General features: G+C 46.0%; 1 protein-coding gene across 1 annotated transcript; it reads right to left on the reverse strand.

Moving 5' to 3' along the window:
• Positions 1 to 12163: 12163 nt before the first annotated feature.
• INHBB (inhibin subunit beta B) lies at positions 12164 to 18511 on the reverse strand. The gene is made up of 2 exons (XM_040069713.2): positions 17574 to 18511; positions 12164 to 14949 (listed from the first exon to the last, which is right to left on the reverse strand). The coding sequence occupies exons 1-2, from the start codon at positions 17974 to 17976 to the stop codon at positions 14174 to 14176; spliced, it is 1179 nt and encodes a 392-aa protein (XP_039925647.1). The 5' UTR covers positions 17977 to 18511; the 3' UTR covers positions 12164 to 14173.
• Between the last annotated feature and the right edge of the window lie 265 nt (positions 18512 to 18776).

An 18776-nucleotide genomic window follows, 5' to 3' on the forward strand; every position in this document is an offset into this window, starting at 1 on the left:
TGTGGGGTTCAGTAGAAGACCACCTTTCTCCCTACATCCTCTTCAGCTCTCCACTGAGTCAATGTCCCTGAAGATGAAACGTGTGCTGGTCTCCAGCCACAGGAGAGTTTGTGGAACTGGGAATCTCACAGAATCACAGTGTTCTGAGTTGGATCCTGCAGCCCCTCTCACCAGCTTGGCACCCTCTCCCAATCCTCCTTTGGAGGAAAGGGCCCCAATGAGTGCAACTACAACGTTGTATCTTTCAAACAGATGATATTCAAGCTTCTGTTTAAATATAAGTCTAAATAGAATTTGAATGAACAATAGGGCTGATAACAATGCAAGCAGAATACTTTGTGCCACATGTGCCCTTGTTAGCACACAGATGTCATAAAGCATCCTAGTCCCACCATAAAAATGTAAAAGAACCAAGGGCTTTGCCTAAAATATCTTTGCTAGGGAAGACAGTTATAGGAGCTTAATCACTTCTAAGACTAAAAAAAAAAAAAAATCCCTTTGGTGCAGCAAAGTGAGTTGCACAAAAGCAGTTCTACAGAGAACATGCGAGACTGGTGAAGTGTTTCTCATCAGCTCAGAGAGCGGCCCCACTTTAGCTCACAAAATACTAGCGGCAGAACCCAGTAAGTTTACTCCATGAGACATCACATCTAAGTCAGCCTCATGACTGGAGCAAATGAGATTTAGTCCTCACAGCAAAGCTGCCAGCAAAAAGCCTGCAAGCCAGTTTCATTTAGTGAATGGGCAGTACCTTCTCACAGTAGGGACAGATTTTATTTTCCATTTAGGATCAGGGACACATACAGGTAAACAGCAGTAATGCACATCTAGGCTGCTCCATGCCTCAGCTCACTTTAAATAAAGCTACACCAGGGAGGAGAGGTGATTTTGAGGTGAAATACAAAATTGAGGAACTGGGATATCTTTATCCTTCTTCATGAAGGTAAGCGCGACATGCAGAACATGATACTCCGCCTCCAGCACAGTCTGGACTGCTCAAGACACGTTTGACATCCTCCAAAGATTTAAAGATTATTCAGTATCAAATGTTCACCAGTGTTTTGAACAGCTAAACAATGAATTTTCCCACTGCCTCTCCTGCTAATGATGAGTGAATAAAGAATCCCCTAGGGAATTTCCCTTCATCTGCTCACGAGTGCCACTTCGCTAGTCACATTTATCTGACAAATCTTACAGATGGCTTGGCATGAGTTTGCAACAAGCACACCATCTTTGGAGCTGGGATTGGCCGCCCGAGCCACGCGACGCTTTCTGTGGCAAACTGGGCAAGCCCACAGCAGAGTCCCATACCAGCTACTGGAGAAATATCCCAAGGAAATTTACTGCTTCACCCAGCGCTGTTTCAGCGGAAGACACTGATGATGACATTTCCGACACTGCAGCCACCCCATGAGGAGCGGAGTCTCTTGGCACAGAAGAATTTGTTCTCTGACCCAGACAGAAAGATATCCTGGAAAATGACTCCCATTGAGCCCTTTTCCTGCTGTTTTTGTGCTGAATGCCTTTCTGTTAAAGATGAATTTTCCCTGTTAAAATAATGGGGAAGAGAATATAAAGACCCATCTGCAGACCACATTTTCAGAGAGGTTTTTGTTTGTTTTCCAACATTGTCTGTGAAACATTGGTTGAGTCTTTCGAGCTCTTTCCAGATGTGTACTCTCCTCGTGCTATGTACCCAACCCTAATTCTAGTTGGAAAGCTGTTTGACTCAGGCAAATGAATAGCAGGATTTTAAAACAGATACAAATAGTAAAACTAGGGCTTTGTACAATCCCATAGGTACTATAGATGGGACCGTCCAAACACAGATCCTTCTAATCCACCAAGAAAATGCCCTTAAGACCTGTTCAGAGTCAGACTTAAACCCATAAAATCCAGGAAATTCAGAGATAAGCCTGGATATCTGGACTGATATTCTGTCCTCAGTTCACCTTACTGGGTAAATGTTAATGAATGCATTTGTTTATTCCCCACAGTTCTATGCAGGGAATATCAACAATCTGATATTATGGGAGGAGGTGAAATTTTTTTCTTCCGTATGTGTGTGTAGGAGTTGCTCAATATAATTTATTCTCTTTCACAATAAAACGATATAGCTCCTCGATCCTTTCAGAACTACACAGGGTCTGTCTTGTAAAGTTTTGGAGAAGAAGCCTGAAAGGAAAATCAGTTATTACAGGAAACAGGACTGATTTTCAGTACTCCACAGTCTCGCCTTTCCATTCGCACTAAGCAGGTATTCCAACATAAAACATCATCCAGATGCATTTCACAGAGGATCTGAACCCAGACCTTCACAGGCAACATGGGACCAAGTTTACCAATCCCAGATGGAGAACTGGAGCACAGAACACCTCTAAGAGCACTGACCCACATGTGCTTGCTGCAACAACCTGCAGGGCAGAGCTGTCACATCAAGTACAAACAGAAGAATGGCCATACCAGTCCATCTAGCCCAGCATCAAGTCTCCCATAGCTGGCTCCTGGAGCAAGCCAGAAAGCAGCAGAAGCAAGGGAACCACTTATGCTATTTCCCTCACAATTCTGCTAGCCTCCAGCTATTTTCAGATCAAGGTATTTCCTAAGCCAGATGTGGTTTCTAGCTACTTAGTAATCCTCTGTGCATTTCTTTACACAAACTTGTCCAGTCATCCTTTGAACTCTAATGAGCTTTTAGCCTCCACAACCACCTTTGGCAGTGAATTCCTTGTGTCCACTACCAGTTGCATGGAGAGCATCTCTTTTTGTTTGCTTTGAGCCTGGCTGCTTCTAGTTTCATTTAATGACTTTAATTGATACACTGCCACAGAACAAACAATCCCTGCCCACCTTCTGACTTGAAGGATTCACTCCTACCCCACCAACATCTCATCTGCAAGCTGACGAGTTTCAGCCTAATCAGATTTTCCTCACAGGGAAGGTTGTGGCAAATACAACTGAAGTACAAGACAGCTATTTTTATTTCCTTCTGAGCTCCCAATACACACTTTTACCTCGCACTCAGGAAACACTGTTTTTCCCATATTAGAGGGAAGTAGGTGACACGTTTGTCATTAGTGTTATAGGTAATCTGCAAAGCTGCAGAGAAGTGGACCAAAATCTCCAGGGCCTATTCTGACACTGTGGAATACAGTGCATTGAGCCTTAGCCCCAGTGACTTCACCTGGTATTGGACAAAGTTCACTTACATTTTTTCTTTTAATTGTATGTGGCAGTCACTTCATCAGTGATGGGTACCATGACCAATACATAATTCAGGTCCTACTGCAGTCAGAGGACCATGTGTTTGAGCTCTAGGGGTGCTTTGAGCAGCACAAGTCCCAAAGTCCTGATATTCTTAATCCAGAAACTTCAACTGTGAATTCAGCTTCCAGCAGAAACATTGAACGAAACCCATGGTCACATTACCCACCAAAAGACCATTGTACATCTTCACTAACATCAGCTGTTCTTCTCTCCCAGTCCCCAGAAGACACAAAATGAGAGTTTAGCCCAAGAAAAGATCTCTGCAGGATAAGAAGGCAGATGTGGCAGAGACTTTGTGAAGTCTGCTAAAGGTTTTGCTATTGCCAGCAAATTTGATGTAAAGGATATGCAGATACTATTGTGACGGGCAGCCCTACAAGCCCCTAAGATAAAACTCCCATTTGTGACAAAATTCATCCTTGGTAAAAATGGCATTATTCCATTGAAATCAATAAGGTTGCACCTGTGAATGCCAGCTGTGAATTGAGTCCGTGGTTCTCAAATGATGTAAAGTGCTTCAGGAGGAAAGATGCTATATTTAGGTGCCATATTATTGCTATGTAGACATTTTCATAACCCCTAATTATGGGGCTTTTTTTGCAAGCTCTGTAGTATTAACTGGATTGGATAAATATATAATTAGAGAGTGTTTCAACATGCACACTCTTGATGCTAGAAGCTTTATCAGCTCTTTCTTTTCTTCATGATCTGTTTTGCTTTCCTTTTAAAGCTGTTTCTATCAATTATGGCAAGATTTACTCAGAGCCCCAATAAAGGGTCACTGCAGACATCCCAGCAGAATAGAATAGAGCTACATTTATGTTCCAGAACTTTCCTGTTTTCCAGAAAGACACCTCTGAGTTGTCATTGCATGACAACATCACCAGAAGCTAAGCCAATCAGAAAAGGAAAAACAAAAAGTCACCAAAACAACAACAGAACAACAGCAACAAAATTTTTCAGAAGTTCCCTGACCTCAAATTATTTACAGGCTAAGCATTTCTACTCCAACAGCTTCAACAGAAGATCTGCTGCCCAAATATTTGCTGGATCTCTCGCCACTCTTTTCCCAGTAGACAGAAAGGAAGGTCCCAAGGAGGTTCTTCTCATTCTGCACAGTGCCAGGGATGCACAAACAGCTTCAAAGATCTATAGACAGGATGTAGATACGGCCCTGTCTAAAACAGCTACAACCCTAACAAATTAGTAATTTGCCTGACTGGAAAAAGTACCTTTTTTACAGCATCTGCTTTTTTAAATTAAAAGATACTATTAACAATTAAAATTCAACTAGTCCCACAGGAGTAAAAAACCAGAAACAACAAAGAAGTAGCACCTGCATTTTCCTTTCTAGGTGCCAGAGAAACCTGCATTACCATTTATTGCAAACCAAAAAAAAAGTCCTAAACAAAAACACTTCTTGGTTTTCTGATCAGGTACGGCCAATAAAGTGTCAGATTCCTTTAGATGTGTTTATGGATGTTTTCCTCTTGCATCAGCTTATATCCAGTGAGAATTTGAAAAGCTAAATTACAAGTATAAACACTTCAAAACAGATGTTAATAATAGAAAGAATTAAGAACATTGCTAGAGTGGCACAACACGGATGCTGCATTATTAAACAAATGGCTCACAATGGTGTTATGACATGAGTCATAATGCCTGATGCCATGAACATACTGCAGAAAGGAACAATAACTATCACCAGCTACAGAAATACACAGAGCACCAGGAGCCCGACTGCTGATTGATCTCAAGCAAGGGGTTTGTCTAAAAGCCAACAGGATAAACTCACACCTGGTGCAAACGGGTGCAACTGAACAGAAGCTCATGGAGTAATAGTACCTTCAGCTAAGGCTCTGATATTACACCAAAAGTACCACAGGCTTTGCTCTGTACGGTCTTGCAGTTTGCTTTTGACTGTAATTGGCTGGGGAATTCCAATTTGATAGGATTTTGAACCTATCACACATAGGTGTGACTAACTGAATCTGACCCTCCATTAACATCAACAGATTTTTAAACCCAGCAAAGCAAGAGCACATCTGAATTGTTTTAACAGTCAATACCACCTCAAGTCTACCAGAGGCAGCAAACTGGTGACCATCAGCACAAGGACTGGTTTTCCACTCCTTTTGTTGCTTTATCTGCTAACTATGGATGGCAACTGGTGATGCCGAAGAAAAAGATTACTCTAAGAGCTGGCATATCCACAAGCTTAACAGACAAAGGATGGAATCAAATCCTGGAGTGCACTTACAGCATGTGCTCCCCATAATTAAAAGTCTATTTGCGGCATGCAAAGTAGAAAAAGCTTTCATTTAGGGTAGAACATAAATACAGCATTACTTTCCCTGCTTGATGCAGTAACCCCATTCAAGGGGATACAGTCTGGAAGCAATGTTCTCCAAGATGCACATGTCTAAATTGTCAAAAGGAGGGGAGGAGAAAATGAGAACAAAGTAAGTGGAACCCACCCATAAAATGAAATGTAGGGCTTGATTCATTGTCACGCACCGTTAACATAGTGATTCAACCACTGTGGTGCACAGCTAACAGAAACAGAGCTGGTTTAAATCCTGCATCTCTGTGCCCATCACGTACTTAATAAGAAACACTCAGCACAGAGACTTAGATGGGTTCTGCTCCACCCAAGTGCCACCTAAAAGCTCCCAGTATAGGATGCGTGGCCAAATACAAGGCATGTGGTCAGGACACTTTGGTATTCCAGCCCTTTCTCAGCTTTTATACTGGGGACCCCGGCAGCTATCCTAAAGGCAGCCTCAAGGTTGCTCCAAACTATGCTAAAGACCAAACCAGTTTCTGAGCAATTTCAAAACACGAGTTGAGCAAAAGTGGTTTGCTGCGCTCTCTTGGATGTGGAGCAGACTGGAGCAGAGCCACATCTGAGAACAGGCTGCCTCTCTCCAGCCATCACAAGGGCACCTACATAGTGCATGCTGAATGCAAGACAACTTACTTACCAAGGATGAGGCACACAAGGGACAAGAAATCCACTCAAACAGTCAGTAGCTACACTGCATTGCCTCCAATCTCTCGTCAGGATCCCCCAAAATAAATTTTATTACAGGGCATTAACATAGCAGAAGACAATTTGCTTAGATAAAGCCTTGTGTTTCTTGTCTGTGTGTTTACAGGTGAAATGGTGCTCACCCATGCAAACATGCCACCCTGATCAAGCCAGACATACACAATGCATATAAGACATAAATAAATACTTATGAGTCACTGATAACCACCTCATAAATTATATGGGCTTATGAAGTATCACTGCTAAAGATAATACATACAATTGGATACAAAATACACATACACGACTCTCATTAAGACAGATAACACTGTTTGTTTCCTTTCACAAGAGCCCAAGGCCTTAATTTATAAGGTCCTGAAGTATTTTTGATAACTTTGGAGTCCCAACAGCTGAGGACCTGTTCCAAAACCTGACCCAAAACTAGGCCATATGAGACCAAATGAGATTACAGAGGATATAGTGAATAGTGAATAGGATATGGTGCATGGGGGTCCAAAAGTCCAGGAGCCTAGTCTGCTTCAGCTCACGGGAGCCAGATGCAGTATTATTTATAACCCTTTCTCCTCAAATGGACACCGCCTCCAGCATCCAGCTCTCCTACCTCGCTCCCGCCGCACTGCCCAGGACCGGCTGCCCCATCACCGTGAGAGGAGCTCAGCTCTGGCTGCAGGAAAGCCCAGCTGCCGCAGCTCTTCCGCAGCTCCTCACAAACCCCTCTGCTGAAATGGGTACAAGCCACCCCAGCCAACAAAGCCAAGAGGGGCGAGGTCAGTCCAGCAGCCTCCACTTGGGCAAAGCCTAAATGCCACTTTGGTACCACTTGACGGACACAGCCCAAACACAGCGCGTTCGTTTTGCTGACACACAGGTTTAAGTTTGCTCCCCAGCCACATCTTCTTTCCCCTTGGATACAATAGTCATCTTCATAGCACTTATTATAACATATTGCAGCAATAATGTGTAATTATCCTCAAAAACAAAGCAAAAGCTCAAGATAAAAATAACAGGCACTGAGCACACTTACCAGCTGGAGGAAGGCAGTGAGGCAGCACAAGCTGCAGCCCTAAAATGGCTGTGCTGTAGCCTGATTTCAAAGGCCAGACTGCAGGAGAGCACACAGAGAGGTGAACCCTCTCCAAAAGCAGGTCCAAAATGGGAAAGAGCAGTAGCATGCAGGCTCTGTGGAGATGTCCTTAGGTAGAGCAGTGCCTCCCCTGGGGTCTGTGCACTGGCAGCTGCATTCAATGATTGCATTTGGGCCAGGACAGAACTCCAAATGCACAGCATCTGGGAGGGCTGATCTCTGAGGAGAGGTCCATCAGGTGATAATCAATCATAGCTCTCACCCTGGGTCTTCCTTGGTTTGACCCAGAGAAATCAAATCAGTTTCCTTTTTACCTTTTTTTCCTATTTTGCTGGATGTGCTTACTTTGAGCAACCTGGTCTAGGGGTAGATGTCCCTACCCATATTGGGGGGGGGGGGGGGGGGGGGGTTAGAACTAAATTATCTATAAGGTCCCTTCCAAGCCAAACCATTCTATGAGTCTTTGAAAGTCAAAGTCCCATCAACCTGGCCTCGAACACTTCCAGGGATGAGGCATCCACAACAACAACATCACTGGGCAACTCATTCCGGTGCCTCACCACCCTCACGATAAAGAATTTGTGCCTTACAGCTAATCTAAGCCTATTCTCATTCAGTTTAAAGCCATCACTCCTTGGCAATCACTACATGCCCTTGTAAAAATTCCCCCTCCAGCTCTCTTGCAAGCCCCTTTAGGCGCTGTAAACCTTCTCTTCTGCAGCCTGAACAGCCCCAGTGCACTCAGTCTGTCTTCAAAGGAGAGGTGCTACAGCCCTCTGATCATTTTTGTGACCCTCCTCAGGACTCTTCAACAAGTCCACGTCCTTCTTATGCTGGGGGCCCCAGAGCTGGATGCAGGCTCCAGGTAGGGTCTCACCAGAGTGGAGTACAGGGGCAGAATAACCTCCCTCTGCCCACCACAGATAGAGCAGAACCCTACACTTCCAAGCTTTCACAACAATGTAGCCTGAAAGCAAATTTGGGGGGGGGGGGGGAACAAAACAGTTAAAATTAAATTTTTTTTAAAATTTTAAAATTAAAATTAAAAAGTTAAAAATTCTCAGCAGCAGATCACAAAGACAGTAAATCTGATCAAGTATAAAAAAGCTGTACACATATCTCAGGGCTCTGATGGCTTTGAGATCTCTCAGGTCATATGGTGTGTGTGTGTGTGTGTGTGTGTGTGTGTGTGTAAAAGCCTGACATCTCTGCTTTGTACAAGGAAGGCTGGTTAGAGCTGCACACATTCCAGGAGGGCCTCTGTTGAATAGAATTGGCCAAATCAGATTAAAAACGCAATATCTATGGTGAAGGCTGCAAGCTGCCTGCTCAGAGATTCCACTGATGTGAACCAGAAGTTCCTTGCATGTGGTCAAGCCCTAAATTTGATACTGGAATTTAAAAACAAATTAAGATTCCCATGTAATATTGACTGCTTTTTTTTTCTTTTTTTTTTTTTTTTTTCCAGAGTAAAAGATTTTACAGCATGAAATGCTATATGCAGTGGTTACATGAGTCCAAGTAATTGTACCAATTATATAATTTGATATAATTGCACTAATTACATAAACACATAATAATGAAATATAAGTTATTCCAAGAGCTAAACTGGAAGAACATTAAAGAACCTAAATCTGCTCCCACTTATTCTGGTACAAATCAGAAACAATTCCCTTGAAATCAATGAAGTTACCCAAATAAAATTGGCCCCTACTGTCACAAGCAGGCATGTAAATCCAGCTTTTAGTTCAAGGTTACTGACCAGGCAAGCAAATGAAAGCTACTGGGGCATTTTGTACTGATGCAGATTGCTAATTCCTGGCCAAATTCCAGTATATGTAAGGAGATTCATGACAAAGTTAGAGATCTTCTACTCTTGTTCTGATCTGTCACCCAGCATGTGTTGGTTTTGCTAAAACTTTCAGCTGCTAATTCTAAACTAAAAACTACTTTTCTAAGAAATACTGAGAATTGAGAATGCACTAGGCCCAATCAGGAATTCCAGAAAACCAGATTCAGGTGTGCCTTTACTCATATGGGTGCTAGCCTGAATGACATCTGCAGACTTTAGGGGAGTTACCGTAGACTGACATCAGCATTAACTGAAACAGACTCCCCTCTTAGAAATTTGTATTTCTGATCCATTTTGCAAAATGTTCTCCCACCCTCTCCAGTAGAAACCACTCCATACAAAAATTATCCTTACGAAGGGTGCGTTCAGTGAGGGGTTTCCCTCTTCTCCAGTGGCAGGGCAAGTGCAGCAATTAATTTTCAGCTGCTGAGTTCATCTCTCACAAGTGACAAAGCAAAGAAGGTGAGAGCTGGCAATTTTGGAGCAGGTGTCTCTTATGTGTGGAAATACGTGATGTATGCAGAGTTAATCCGACAAGTGCTCTGTTGCATCACATTGTGACAGTCACCGTGTTCACACCATCCTCATTAACAGCAGTGGGAGGTCCGGGATGGGGTTTTGCCCGTGTTAGAATACTTTAAAGGGTGAAGATTCTCCAGCTCCAGAGATTGATTCTGTCACATGACAGAAGACACTGGTTTAGCATTTACAGAACTGAGTTCAAAGCCTATCAAAGACAAGATAGGGTCACCAAGTCACCTTTGGGTGAGGGGGGTGTGGATGTGACCCAGCTGGTTTTTGAGGCAGAGTACCTAACCTGGCATAAAGCAATTAAACTGGATGCTCAGTTTTATAAGGATGGGAATGACAGATGGGAAAGCCCCAAAATTTTTGAAAAGCAGCCATCATGCTTGGGCATCTCATTTTTCATTTTGCCTGATTTAAAAAATGCAGGAGGTGGAAGCTGCATAAAGCGGAATTCCTGCACTCCCCTGTAAAAAGCTGGCAAGAGCAGCAGCTGTGTCACATCTCTGAAAAATCATGCCCAAACTGTCTCAGATTGGTCCTACAAAATTAAAGATGATTTTATTTCATACTAGCCTTAGAAATCTGTGTGACAGGTTGCTGTCAGCACCAGGATACAAGAACACCTCACTGTCTGTAGAATGCCCAGAGCAGAGACTCCGTGCTGCAGAAAACTCCGAGCATGTTCAGTTCACATCAATTTCTAGAGTCTCTTTCACACAAAATAAAAGGACCTGGGAGCTTGGACTATGATCCAGCTTTTCCCGCTCTCAGATGATGCCTCTCACACTATCCTGATAGTCATGCTCTTCCTTACATTTCTGTTTCTGTCCCATAAACACCGTGACTCTAAGCTACATATCAGGGTGCAGAGAAGGCAGGGACAGGGGAAGAAAGCTGGGAAAGACTTTTACCAAGAAAATGGGTGCTTTTTGATGGCCTCTGTGGAAGAGTTCAGGATCCTGAGCTTGCTTGTGGGTTTGCAGTGGGATGCAGAGCACAGCCTGTTCCCGCCCCTCGCTCCTGGCCAGCCCGAGCTCGAAGCATCCCGGCTGCCAGCAGTTCCCTGTTCCCCAGGGCTGCAGGTCCAAATCCCTCGCCGAGACACCCTGGTCTCCTCCCGAGCACAGGAGTCTCTATGTCCAGTGCAGGGTTTGGCTTTGACCCCAGGAACCAAACACTTTCAATTAAGAACAAAACCTAACTGGAGCCAACCTCCAGGGCTTTGCATTTCAATAGGTAGGATTTCTTAATATATCCCATTTTTTCAAGGGCTGCTCAGTCTTATTTATAATGACAGTGTCATATTAGGGCAAACATGCCTGCAGAGTGAAGGGATGGGTATTGGCCACTGATTTCAAGGGGAATTTATTGAACTCATCAGTAGCACACGGAATGAAAACCAGAGAGAGGGCTGCTGAGAGGTGGACCAGAAACAGTGAATGGTTAGTGTCTTTGACAATGTGCAGCTCAAGGTGGTGAGAAAGCTGTGAGATGTTAAAAAATTTGATCTGGAGGACAAAGTTCTGAGAAGCAGATTGTTGACACAGTCACGGCAAATCACTCTTACAGGTCTCCTGTTTAACCCCGGTGGCTGGCTGTCAGGAGAGCTGGGCAGAGCAACACCTGAATGTGAATTGTAACTAGAACCCACCATCAGTTGCATGATCTTGCTTCTTCAACACTTTTCAGGATTTAAGGTCAGGTCTAACATTTGCTATGTCAACAGAGGTCCTTCTGTCAGCTTCAGCTGGCATTTGCTCAGGTCTCCAGGAGGAAGAATTTATCTGTGAAGATCAATTAAATCAATATCTGGATATATGTGGAACTGAGTACTTAAGTATTTCTCAACATTTTTGAGGGCTTGTTAGTAAAAAGGAGATATATTACTAAAAAGGAAAAAAAACCCCATACTTTTTCTTAGTGTCAGCTAGTTTTGGAAAAAAAAAAAATTTAATCGAGCTTAATATTGGTCTTTTGTTCCTGGAAACGCTTTCCACATAAATTTTTTTACTTCTTCTAAGGAGTCAGGGAGTGACCCAGAGAAGAAGTTACATTCTTACACAGCAGGTGAACCAGGAACTTGCTGTAAATGACCTGCAGGTATGCGGAACAGTGCCGTTCCTGCACCCAGAGCCCCTGCACTGCTGCAGAGAGGAAGAAGCAGATGCTTACATGTATAGACAGCAATAAAACTGGAGTGTAACATTTTTAGGATCGCAGCTGAGCTCTCAGACAAGGCTTTCTGCAATGACTAATATGACTACGGTCTAATGCGACAGTTCACCGTCTGCAGCCTATTCAGTCCTGAAAGTAAGCGAGTTCCTCCAGATGTTACACGCTGAAAAAAAAAAAAAAAAAAAAAAAAAAAAGCACATCCAGTTTTCAATCTTTTTTATTTATTTAAACTGTACACAAATGTAAAATACTTCAACAGCAAATCTAAGTGAAAATTGTTTGGTTTTAAATTATTATGGAACAGAACCTAAAAGGAACTTTATTAAATAAACATAAAAATTGGATTTAAAGGATGCACATATTGTAATGTATTCTACAATAGTCACTTTTTTTTTCACTCTACATTCCATGTGCGTATGGTATAGAAAAGACACTGAATAGAACAAACAGAATCCATTTTGTACCCTGAAACAATTGGTAGGCCTCGTGAGGGATTGCTCAGTATGACTACATGATATATGATGGCTTTGCCATCTCATAAAAATTATAACTAATATGTTGGCCTCTTTGGTTCCAAAATTTATGTATAATACATTTAACTGTATTCATTTTTTGCTGCTATAAAAATAACATTTTTTTTTCAAATGGCAGTTTTTGACTAATCATGCAACTAAATCAGTGCAAACATTAAAAGCAATCATTCGCTTTAAAAAAGAAGCAAAAGATTTAATTTCAAGTATAAAAAAATATAAAAAAGTCATATCATAAGTCCAGTTTTGTCTAGTATGGGTCAACACTTTAAATTGCATAGCTCATGCGGCACCTGTTTACCTAGATAGTGAGCAAAGATAAGTGCACTATCAAGTACCACTTTTCAAGGCATTGAAATTTGCAAGTGCTATTATACGTGCATTCAAGCAGTTTGCAAGTGCTATGCTGTATCATTATTTTCTGATCTTTATGGCCATCCTTGACACCTCCTGGTAAGGAAATTGAAAGCACTCTCCTCTCTCCTCCTTTCCAAGACTTGTAAAAATGTTCCTCGCCTGTTATTAAACGCACTGCATTTCCCAGAACGTCTCCACTCTGTCGCTGTCACTCCTCTCTAGGGTTCATTGGTTTAGCCGTGGTGGCCATCGCTTGTTTGCTCGTCCCCCACGTGACGCAGCCTCGCTGAGTCCCCCACTGAAGAACACAGATTGCAACTTTTGACTTTTTGTTCTTCGGACAGTGAGAGATGCCAACAGTCAACACAGTCCAGATACGGTATCGATTCCCTTTTCCAAGACACGGCGGGTGTAGCCAACCATGGGTTGCTAGTGGGCAGTGAAAGCATCGGATCACGCCAGCCCAGCTCGTGACTCCGCAACGGCCAGGTGTTAGAAACACAGCAGTTTCTTACATGTCTGTCCCCTTTTCTCTCTCTCTCTCTCTCTCTCCCCGATGGAACCACGCAATTCCTTGCTGGAAGTGCTGTAGGAAGAAGCGGGTATCTGTGATGTTTTTGTTTAGATAAATTTAAATTAAGAGGAAGTGATCGCCTCCCAAGGCAGGTGTCCTGCAGCTTTCTGTTAGACCTAAGAGGTGACAGTCAACTTTTTTTTTTTTTTTTTTTTTTTTATTTTTTGTTTTATTTTTAAATTTATAATTTTGGTCATTTTGACACCTGCGTGCAAGAATACGTTGTGTTCTCACAGTCTGTGCTTTTGCCTGAGCAAAGGGAGCTCATTTCGGTCTGGCTTCGCCGGCAGGCGGGGAAACAGCTGCTCAGCAGTTCACTCGTACTGGCAGGCATTTAGGTCCGTCGTCACTGGTCACTGACTTTCTGTGCTCATGTCCCTTCTCCGAGCTGCCTCGTGTGTCTGTGCGTGTGTGTGTCTGTGTCTGTGTGTATGAGCGCGTGTTTGTGTGTGTGCCCACATTTTGTGTGTGTGCGTGTGTGTGTCTTTAAGATATTTCATAGCATTAACTTATAAGTGATAGAATATATAAGTGTCCATGATCCACAAACTGCCACTGTCCTGACACCAAAGTGAAATGATTATTTTTTTTCTTTTTTTTTCTTTTTTTTTTGTCAAACTTTTCCACAGTGACTTTCCAACACTGATGCCTGGATACACAGTGAAACTTCCTCCAACACCATCTTGTACGGGAATGTTTCTCTCTCTCTCTCCCTCTCTCTCTCTCTCTCTCCCCCCCTAAAACACACCTTAAATCAAGCACAACCACATTCTTCCACAATCATATTGGGAACGTCCCTTTTCACAATGTTGTATTCATCATCAAAGTACAGCATTGACATTGTGCTAAGTTTGGTTGGAATGCAACAGGAGTTCACGGTGCCCGGGTTCAGCCCCCGCATTCGGTACTGATTCACGACAGCGGTGTGAAAGGAGGAAGCCGACCCCGGGACACCGGCCAAGTAGGCCGGGCAGCTCCCTTCACAGTAATTCCCATAGTAACCTGATGGTGCTATGATCCAGTCATTCCACCCAATGAGTCTAAAGTCAATGTAAAACTGTTGCCTGCAACATAGATTGGTCCTGCCATCGCACTCCAGGCCTCTTTTCCGGATCCTGTGTTTGTTATCGGCGAGGCGGGCTTGCACCACTAAAAAAGGCCGGTGGGATTCCTCCCCGGGGTCCACATAAATTGGCAGCACTGAATACTCTTCACAGCCCTCACATTGAACATCCAAGTTCAGTCTCCTTTCTCCTCTCTCAAACAGAGCCTGGATCGCCTCTGTCATGGGAAAAGTGTGCCAACCACTTCTTTTGAGATCAACTTTCTTTTCAACCACATTCCACTTGTTGCTAGTGTCCGGGTCTTGGAAATAGACTTTGACTCTTACTTTTCGCCTGCTGCCTTTCTCTAAGACATATGGAAGCAGCTTCAAGTAAAGCCACAGGCTGGCTTGAACGACAAACAAGTTCTGGTTCCCTTCATTCGAGATGAAGAAATAGAGGCGGACTCTAGATGAGGCCAGATCGTCTGCAAGATAAGGAGAGATCAGCAAGATTAAATCAAAAAGGAAGTGTTAGCTTGTGCGCTTTTCTGGATTCGGGGACAACGCTAGAGCACAGCAGATCGAGCAAACGGCAACGGGGCTGTGCCAGTCAGAAGGCACGCACCGCATCAGATATCCCCAATTTGCAATCAGAATTAACTGAAAAGGGGACTTCCCACAGCAACTTTCAACATGAGGCTGTAGCCGGATGTGTCAGATCCACAGACATCAGTAAGAGCTTTCCAGAATTTATGCTTTTTCCAGAAAGCCAGATTTAAAGATGCTACAGTAGCACCTTGTAAAAGACCGGCACTAGGACTAGGACGCTGCTATCTCATCAGTTTAGGAATAGTTTTAACTTTCAGCTACCTGCCAATTCTCATGGGGAGAGCTCTTTCAATAAACACTAAAATGCCAATGCCAAACCAGGGATTTTGTTTCGATTTGCACATATTCTTGTCACGGTTTAAAGGAGAGGATTCACGAGACAGAACGGAAAATATTTCAGTAATGTGCGTGCTCGTCCAACAGATCAAGCTAACCCCCACTTAGTCTGGTAGAATATCTGCTATTATTAATCTTTTCAATCTCTGCCTTTTCTCCCCGAAATGATGAACTCCCATACGAGGCAAGGCAATGAAGCGGTTGTTCCCGCTGTAACGCCGTTATTGGCTGTTCTCAATACGCTTTTCAGCAACACCAGAATTAAAGGAGAGAAATTGTCACAGAAAACCAAATGTCACCAAATGTCTGACATAACCCCTTATTTGTAAACAGAAGAGCCTGCTGCATGAAATATTTCAGAAATACCAGCGGCCTTCCTTGCAATTTTGTACTGTAAGTCCTAACTAAATTTGGCGTAGGTGATAAATGTGCCGGCCTTTATGGCGGAGACCGTAATAAAGGAGTCCCTGAATAAAAGCATCCCAATCGCTATATAAAATTATTGCTGCAAAGGCATTTTATCATCTGCCCTTATCGGTTTTGCTTCCGTCTGTACAGAGCTAAATGTAGATCTTTTCTGCCTTTTCCTTCCCTAAGAATCTCTAGCATTTTTGTCAATCTCTGAATGGGATTTTTTGCGTAGTCGGTGTCTTCATTTGTTACCCTAGATGCCTTTCAAATGTGCCTCCAGAGCCCATTCAGTACCTTGTAATAGTTCAGTGACAAAAATTTTCACTGTGTTTGTCTACGTTTTACATAAAGTCAATTTTGGAAGTGTTACAAAAGACAGCGATTGACTGAATACCAAATGGAAGTACAAGCCCACCCCCGATCTCCCAACAACATCCTATTAAAAAATAATAAACCCCAAAATGCACACTAAGAAAGCCTTTCGCATGTTAGTAAATACACAACTTTTTCGTAAACTGTGGTGACAGTGACAGAAAAAGAACAGTACGGTGCTGCTGCACCGATCCACATCACTTGTGTTGTGTGAGATTGTGTGCACTCATAAATTTTGTATGTGAATATAACAAGCATATGTATAATGCAACAGATCCCATAGATACTGTAAATGTATATGCCTTTGGTAAGTGGGAGGGTAGATAAAGAAGATGAGTGGGCAGCATACAGGATAGAAAGAGATTTATTTTGTGGACAAATGATATATAGATGCCACAAGAAGATAGAGAGAGAAAAATTAACCAAGCGATAGAGCGATGAAGGAAAGGAGAGATGGGCAGATAGACAGGAGAGAGGCAATTTGCAGAGTGACGGTGTTCCAGCCAGATGTGCAAAGTTCACAGGGACAGTGGTTAAACTACTGGAAAGCTGTGCTGAAGGGATTCGGTGATACATGACTGCAATGGCTGGACAGGACTGAGATGGCTGGTACCATGGGGATGGAGGGCAGTTAATAAACGGACTGACGGACAGAGAGGAGACAGGCACACTTGGTAGCACACCGCATACAGTGGACAAACAGACAAGGCCAATACCGCAAATGAAAGCTAAATAAATGGGAAACAAACTGAAAGAGAGGATGGGCAAACGCAAGACAGATGCAGGCAGTGAACCAGATGAACGCGCAGGGAAGACAGGCAGGGCAAAGGATGCAAGAGATGGAGCGGGACAGGCAGAGGAGGGACGGTGGGACACGCAGGGACGGAGATAAGCCCCGGTGCAGCTGGAAGGACCGCCGGAGGGGAGCCGGGGGCACAGAGGCTGCGGAGGGATGGAGGGACAAGAGAGGGGAGTTGCAGGGCACAACCCGGGGAGAATCCCGGGCACAGGGGCACAAGCAGGGAGGACAGGAAGGCGCGGGCAGGGCCAGGGCGAGACGGCGCGGGGCAGAGGGGCGAGCGAATGAGGCGGAGGGTAAGGGGGTGAGCTAGGCGGCCAGGTGCCTGTACCAGGCAGAAGGACAGGCGGGGTGCGCGTGGGGCCAGGCAAGGTCGGCCGGAAAGAGAAGGTGGGCAGGAGGACAGGCGAGGCGAGAGGGAAGACTGACAGGGGTCAAGCAGGGGGACTGACAGGGGTCGAGCAGGGGGGAAATGACAGACGGGGCGAGGCAGGACAGGCGGGGAGCGCGGCGGGGCAGGGGCCGCGGAGGGTCGGGCAGAGGGGCGCGGGCGGCGGGGGCGCGGGGCCGGGCGGCGCCCACCTGTCTCGGCGAAGCTGATGATCTCGGAGACCGGGTCGTGGGCCGGGGGCCCGGCGCTCGCCTGCCCGTCCAGGCTGGGGATCTCCACGCGGCCGTCCTCCCGCACCTTGCCGGCGTGCAGCTTGCGCAGCGCCGTGACCATGGCCGCCTTGGGCACGGCGTGCGTGATGTTGGGCCGGTCCCGCATCTGCAGCCGGCTCAGGATGTGCCTCTTCACCGCCTCCAGGAAATCCCCGTCCACCTTGCCCGGCTCCTCGGGCCGCCGGAAGCCGCAGGAGGTGCATGTGTCCTGCGGGGAGCCGCCGGCGGGGGCCGGCGGGGTCGGGGTGGCCGCGGCGCCCAGCAGGAGCAGCCCGCAGGCCAGCAGCGCGGCCAGCACCCCCCGGCGAGCCGCCCCGTCCATGGCGGAGGAGCGGGGGGCCGAGCTGGGGGCCGCCCCGGAGCGCCGCAGGGAGCCCGTCTGCAGGCAGCGCCGCTCCGAGCGCTCCGCGGCGCGGAGGGGGCGGTGGCAGCCAAGCTGGGGGGCCGCAACCGCTCCGCGCAGGGGGGGAGCCGCGGCGGAGGGAGGGGGCGCCCGGGGAAGCGGCGTGTGCCGCCGGGGAGGCGGAGGGGGGAGGCTGCACGCGCAGGCACCGAGGGCGAAGTTGGCGGCGAGGGGGGGGTGGAACGGGCTTGGCGTGCACGGAGAGAGCCCGGCTCCACGGGGGAGGGGGACGGCAGCAGGTGAGGGGGTGGCAGCGGAGCCCGGGGAGGAGGGAGGGGGAGCGGGGAGCGAGCCGGAGGTGCGAGGGGATCCGGGGAGCAGGGGAGAGGCGGCGCCGCTCTGCCCCGGTGCCCCGCGTCGCTTCAGAGGGGCATCCCCGGGCGCAGTCGCTCGTGGTCCATCGCTCGCTTCGGCAGGTCCGGGCGGGCCGCGGAGAGGAGCTCTCTAGTCCGGCGTCATTGAGGGGGGCCAGGGAGATAAACGAAGCAGATTTATATACAATCCAATTTATAGCCTGGAAGGAGGGGGGGGGGGGAGAAATGCCACTTGTACCCCCCCGCCCACTCCGCCCCCGCAAGACAATCCGTGGGTGCAGGTCTCTGAGCAGGTCGGCTCCGCGCCGCTCGGTTGTCCCCCTTCAGCGCCCGCTGCTTCTCAACGTGCCATCAAAGTTGACCCGGAGCATAGCTGGGGAGGGAGCCGGGGGCGGCGGGCAGGGG

This window comes from Hirundo rustica, chromosome 7 (genome assembly GCF_015227805.2).
Source record: "Hirundo rustica isolate bHirRus1 chromosome 7, bHirRus1.pri.v3, whole genome shotgun sequence".
In the NCBI taxonomy this organism is placed as follows: domain Eukaryota; kingdom Metazoa; phylum Chordata; class Aves; order Passeriformes; family Hirundinidae; genus Hirundo; species Hirundo rustica.

Coding starts and splice junctions, on each gene's coding strand:
- INHBB (XM_040069713.2), bottom strand. CDS start 17,976: ATGGACGGGGCGGCTCGCCGGGGGGTGCTGGCCGCGCTGCTGGCCTGC. Junction 14,950..17,573: donor CATCAGCTTCGCCGAGACAG/GTGGGCGCCGCC, acceptor CTTATCTTGCAG/ACGATCTGGCCTCATCTAGA.